General features: G+C 56.1%; 1 protein-coding gene across 1 annotated transcript in view; it reads left to right on the top strand.

Moving 5' to 3' along the window:
• Window positions 1-844: 844 nt before the first annotated feature.
• Window positions 845-6,000, top strand: part of LOC134413925 (olfactory receptor 14J1-like) — a gene marked incomplete at its 5' end in the record, with an annotated part of 28,573 nt that continues 23,417 nt past the window's right edge. The window contains one exon of the mRNA XM_063147945.1: window positions 845-1,306. Within this exon, the coding sequence (XP_063004015.1) occupies window positions 845-1,306 (462 nt within the window). The remainder of the gene's footprint in view (window positions 1,307-6,000) is intronic.

Raw genomic sequence — 6,000 nt, 5'->3', positions numbered from 1 at the left:
TCTCCCTGAGGGCAGCAGAAATGCAGAGAGTTTCTGACATCCAAAAATAATCAGCAGGGGAGATGAAGAAAAGCTGTCAATAACACTAGTACATTTAAACAGACTATACCATTCCTGTTCTCTGGCAGTGGGAGGGCAGATGCTGACAGGGCTGTCTGTGTTAACAGAGATTCAAAGTGGAACACGAGGACAGATCTCTGTGCCCCTGCTATGTCTGCACATCAAGGCTGAACTATAAAAACCTCTGTGTGTAGCTGCCCTGAACCTGAAGTCCCAGTCAGGCAGCACCAGCCAGGGCTCCACACTTGGAGCTGAAGGAAAATCTGCTGGAAATTGAAAAGGGTGTGAGAGTGTTACAGGAGAAGGGCCTATGGAAATAGGCTTTGATTTTGCTGGAAGAAGTTTCTCCCAACCGGTCACTGACTTTTCTCCATGAACAGCTCCCAATGGCCAGAGAAATCAAATGTCCAACAGCAGCTCCATCAGGCACTTCCTCCTGCTGGCATTGGCAGACACGCGGCAGCTGCAGCTCCTGCACTTCTGCCTCTTGCTGGGCATCTCCCTGGCTGCCCTCCTGGGCAACGGCCTCATCATCAGCGCCGTAGCCTGTGGCCATCACCTGCACACACCCATGTTCTTCTTCCTGCTCAACCTGGCCCTCAGTGACCTGGGCTCCATCTGCACCACTGTCCCCAAAGCCATGCACAATTCCCTCTGGGACACCAGGAACATCTCCTACTCAGGATGTGCTGCTCAGCTCTTCTTCTTTATGTTCTTTATCTCAGCAGAGCTTTCCCTCCTGACCATCATGTGCTACGACCGCTACGTGTCCATCAGCAAACCCCTGCACTACGGGACCCTCCTGGGCAGCAGAGCTTGTGCCCACATGGCAGCAGCTGCCTGGGCCAGTGCCTTTCTCTACTCACTGCTGCACACAGCCAATACATTTTCCCTGCCTCTGTGCCATGGCAATGCCCTGGACCAGTTCTTCTGTGAAATCCCCCAGATCCTCAAGCTCTCCTGCTCCAAATCCTACCTCAGGGAACTTGGGCTTCTTGCTCTAAGTGTCTGTGTAGCCTCAAGCTGCTTTGTGTTCATTGTTTTCTCCTATGTGCAGATCTTCAGGGCTGTGCTGAGGATCCCCTCTGAGCAGGGACGGCACAAAGCCTTTTCCACCTGCCTCCCTCACCTGGCTGTTGTCTCCCTGTTTCTCAGCACTGGCTTTTTTGCCTACCTGAAGCCCCCCTCCATCTCCTCCCCATCCCTTGATCTGGCCCTGTCAGTTCTGTATTCGGTGGTGCCTCCAGCCCTGAATCCCCTCATCTACAGCCTGAGAAACCAGGAGCTCAAGGCTGCAGTGTGGAGATTGGTGACTGGACTATATCAGAAACATTAAACTGCTTGCCAATTTCTGCAAATCACTTGAAATCAATGTAATCTTTCATTGTTCTTCTTGCGTATGGTGGTTGGTTTATTATTCTCATTCTTTTTATTTTTTTTAGTATTGTCCAAATGAAGTGCTACTGGTTTTGCCATTTCTCATTTCATTTCTCTCCACCTTTGCTGTGGCCCCAGACTGTGTCAATGAGGAGCTGTGCTCTCAGTGGCTCTAAAGGAAGTAAAGGATCTCCAAGCAAAGTTTTAACCAGAGTTCCCCCTCTTGTTGCCTTCTCTGGAGCTGCAGCAGCAATGTCTGTGTGGAGAGCTGGGGGCAGATCAGTGCTGGCCCAGCAGCTGTGCCCAGCAGCAGCAGCACTTGGTGTTGCCAGTGCTGCTGCCGTGGCCCTGCCCCACTGCCCTGGTGGCCCTGGTGTTGCTGCAGGGCCTGAGTGCTCTCGGGCCAGGCACAGTCCTGGGGGCGGCAGTGCCAGGGCTGCAGCAGGGACAGGCCATGGGCACTGCTGGGGCAGCACTGACGCCTCAGGCCAGGCCCTGGGGGCTCCAGGCTCCTTGCCCAGGCTCTCTCAAGAACACACCCAGGCCAATGCTGAGCACAGAAAAGTCCCATGAGCAGCCCCAGGCTGTTGGGGTGGGGACATGCTCGAGAAGCACAAATAAGCCCCTGGGGCCAGCAAGGGCTGGGGGGACACCAAGGAAACCACTCAGCTTTGTCCAGGCCTCTGCAGACAGCCAGAAAGTTTGTTCCCATCAACTGGAAGTTTGCTGTCCCACTGCAGACGCTGTTGCTCAGAGCCAGGACTGCCTAGCAGCCATCCCCAAACTGCCCTGAGCATTTCCTTGGCTTCATCTTGGCTTTCTTTACTCTGTCTGGCACAAATTTCTTCTTGTTGCCCAGCCCTGTTCCCCGCCCTGCAAACATCCCATCTCCGTTTGCCCTTTCCTCTCTGGCCCCACTCCCCATTGCAGTTCCTGACTTGGCACCGTGGGAACGTCCCTTGGGCAGCAGGATCTTCCTACAAGTGCTGAAGGAATTGTCTGCAGGCTCCTGCAGTGCCTGGTGCTGCTCCCTTGCCAGAGGCACCCCAGGCCAGGAGGGCACATCTGGGCTGCTGTGCCTGGCTCTGGGGCTCCCTGTTCTGGGCAGTGAGGTGGAGCTGCAGAGGCTCTGCAGGACAGACAGGATGGGCTTTGGGGCTGGCAGGAGAAGCTGAGGGACCTGGGCTGCTGGAGCTTCTCAAGGGGAGGCCCAGGGCTCATCCTGAAACTGCTCCAAGGGTGGTTTCAGAGAATCCCAGAGTCAGCAAGGTGGGAAAAGACCTTGGAGATCATCAAGTCCAACCCGTGCCTTGACACTGCTTTGTCTCTCCTGAACCTCCTCTTCTCCATGACAACCCCAGCTCCCTTAGTCACTCCTCAAAGCTCTTGTGTTCCAGACCCCTCCCCAACCTTGTTGGCCTTCTCTGGAAATGCTCCAGCCCCTCCATGTCTATCCCAAATTGGGGAGCCCAGAACTGGACACAGCATTTAAGGAGCTGCTCAACCAGCGCTGAGCACAGGGGAAGAATCACTGCCCTGCTCCTGCTGTCCACACCATTCCTGAGCAAGGCCAGGAGCCATTGGCCTTCTTGCCCACCTGGGCACACTGCTGCCACATGTCCAGCCTTCTGTCCATCACTCCCTGCAGGTCCCTTTTCTGCCTGTCTGCTCTCCAGCCACTCGGTCCCCAGCCTGCAGCACTGCAGGGGTTGTTGTGGCCAAAGTGCAGGACTTGGACTTCTTAAACCTCACCTTGTTGGATTTGGGCCCTGGATCCAGCCTGTCCAGGGCCCTGTGCAGAGCCTTCCTACCCTCCAGCAGATCAGCACTCCCAGACAACTTGGTGTCACCACAGTTCCATGAGGCCCGAGAGTGTCCCAATGGTGTCCATGATTCCATGAGGCCTCCCAGTGTCACAATGTCCCTTTGGTTCCATGGGACCCCTTGGTGTCACAATCTCACCATGTCCCCCAAGGCCCTGTAGTGTCACAATGGATCCTTGGTTCCATGAGGTCTGGCAGTGCAGCAATTCTCTCCTTGGTTCCATAGTGTCACAATGGCCTCTTGGTCCCAAGGGTCACCACGGTGTCAAACATGTTTCCTTCATTCCAGGAGTCCCTGAGGAGCTGCACTGGCCCCTTGGTTCCATGGGGCCCTGTAGTGTCACAATGGCCCCATCATGACACCAGGTCCTGCTCTGTCACAAAGCTCTGCATGGTTCCACAAGGCCCTGCAGGGTCACGGTGGCCTCTTGGTTCCATGAGGCCTCAGATTTCCACAATGAATTCCTTGATGCTGCAGTGTCACAATGGAGCCCTGGCGACACAAGATCCTGCAGTATCACCAAGGACGCTTTCGTTCCACGGGGCACCACAGTGTCACAATTGTTCCCTCAGTTCCCAGAGTCCTTGCAATGCTGCAATGCCCACTTGATTCCATTGTCCCCATGCTCTCCCAGGGTCTCCTTGGTTCCACAGTGGCACAATGGCCCCTTGGTTCCACAAGGCCCCGCAGTGTCACAGTGGCCTCTGTGGTTCCAGGAGGACCCAGACTGTCACCATGGACTCCTTGCTTCCATTCAGCCCCACAGTGTCACAATGGCCCCATGGCTCTGTGCTGCCATGCCGTACACAGTATCACCATTGTTCCCTTAGTGCCACCAGGCCCCGCAGTGTCACAATGGCCCCTTGCATCCCCAGGGTCCTGCCGTGTCACAATCATCAGAGAATCAACCAGGCTGGAAAAGACCTTGGAGAGCATCAAATCCAACCTAGGACCCAACACCACTTTTTCACCCAGACCATGGCACAGCGTGCCACATCCAGCCTTTGCTTAAAGACTTCCAGGGACAGCAACTCCCTTGTTCCTGATGCATAGGAGTCCAAGGGGTTGGATGAGGAAAATGGTCAGGGGGTGGTGGGGACAAAGTACTATTGATTGTCAGCCTTAAAGAGACTTGATTTTCATATCTATTGAGACTGAATTAGAAGGTGCTGGGTGTTAATATATATTGGACATTGTTGATATCAAACTATAAACAGGAAAAAAAAACTGGATCAAACAGTTCTCTCTGGTTTTCTTTGTTTTCAGTACAGTGCATTAATTTTGAATACATTTCTAAAATAATCAATTAACCACAGAAGAATTGAAAATTTACATAATTGCCAGAGCCTTTTCTTGTTTGAGTGCTTTGAACAAATGTTTATGAGCTTTTCTCTCTGAATTCATGAACTGAAGAACTCAAGAAAGAAGAGACCTCTGGAGGATTAAAATTCATCAGCAACCTCCAAGTGGCTGAGAATCCATCCCCATCAGAGCAGCAATGGAAAGAAATGGGCACAGCTTTGTGGCTGCCCCAGCTTTGGCATGGGCCCTGGGCCTGCGGCAGGAGCAGCTCTTGAGGGCCCCAGGGCCAGGGCTCTTGTGCTGCCCTGGGCAGATGGGATGACAGCAGGGGCTGCAGAGCTCTCAGCACCTCAGCCCGAGGGGAGCAGGGCAGCCAGGGAGCCTCCTTTGGCCTTGGCCAAGCACCTTCACCCATGGCTGAGGCTGAGTCCTGTGGCAGCTGCAGCTGCTGCTGTGCCCTTGCCAGGGGCTGAGGCCGTGGGGCAGTGCCCAGAGCAGCCTGGCCTGAGCAGAGCTGTGGGGCCAGAGCCGGCAGGGCTGGGCTGGGGAGAGGCCCTTGGTGCTGCCCAGAGCTCAGGGCAGCTGGCAGAGCTTGCAGGGAGCTGGGCTGGGCTCAGAGAGCCTGGCCCAGAAACCATCAGTGTCCATCTCAGCCTGGCTGAGCGTGCAGGGGCAGGACTCAGGCCAGGCCTTGTGGGGCAGGGCCAGCACCTGTGCAAGGCATTGCAAACAGGCAAGTGGCCCAGAGAGGAGGCTGCTCTGTGCCCTTGGTGGCATGGACAGAGCAGGGAGGGGCCCCAGGACATTTGTCAGTGCCAGCCTCTGTGCCCATGCATTGGCAGCCCTGGCTGCTGAGCCAGCTTTGGCCTGGGCTGAGTTTGGCTGTGGCCCAGCTCCATCCTCCTGCCGGGTTCAGGGCCTCTTCTTGGCCATGGCCGGCCCTGGCTGCCTCTCAGCTGGCCCAGAGGCTGGCAGAACCCAGAGCAGGGCTGTCTGTGCAGCCCCAGAGGGGCCAGGGGCTCTGCAGGAGCTGGCAGAGGCTGCCCAGCAGGGAGGCCATGGGGCACAGAGCCCCAAGGCTGCTGTGGCCACCACGGCACAGGGGCTGTTCCCAGCTGCAATGCTCCTGGCCTGGGCTGGGCCTGCACAGGGGCTGGGCCACCATGGCTGGGCCAGCACAGGGCCACAAAGGGGCCACGCAGCCGCTGCCGGGGCTGACAGCAAGGCCAGGCACACACAGGGAATTGCTGAGCATGGCCTGCGCTGGCCAGGCCTGACTGTGCCAAAGGCAGAGCTCAGCTGCCCTTGGGGGCTGCAGGAACACTCCAGAGCCCAAAGAGCCTCCATGGCTGTGCTGGAGACCAAGGCTGCAGGAGGGAAATACAGGGCTGCTGTGGGATAGGGAGGGCATTGAATTCCAGCACACACCTCAGCTCT

The sequence above is a fragment of the Melospiza melodia genome, unplaced genomic scaffold (assembly GCF_035770615.1).
Source record: "Melospiza melodia melodia isolate bMelMel2 unplaced genomic scaffold, bMelMel2.pri scaffold_61, whole genome shotgun sequence".
In the NCBI taxonomy this organism is placed as follows: Eukaryota; Metazoa; Chordata; class Aves; order Passeriformes; family Passerellidae; genus Melospiza; species Melospiza melodia.
The sequence above is the reverse complement of the archived record's forward strand: the minus strand, read 5'-3'. Positions and strand labels throughout refer to the sequence as shown.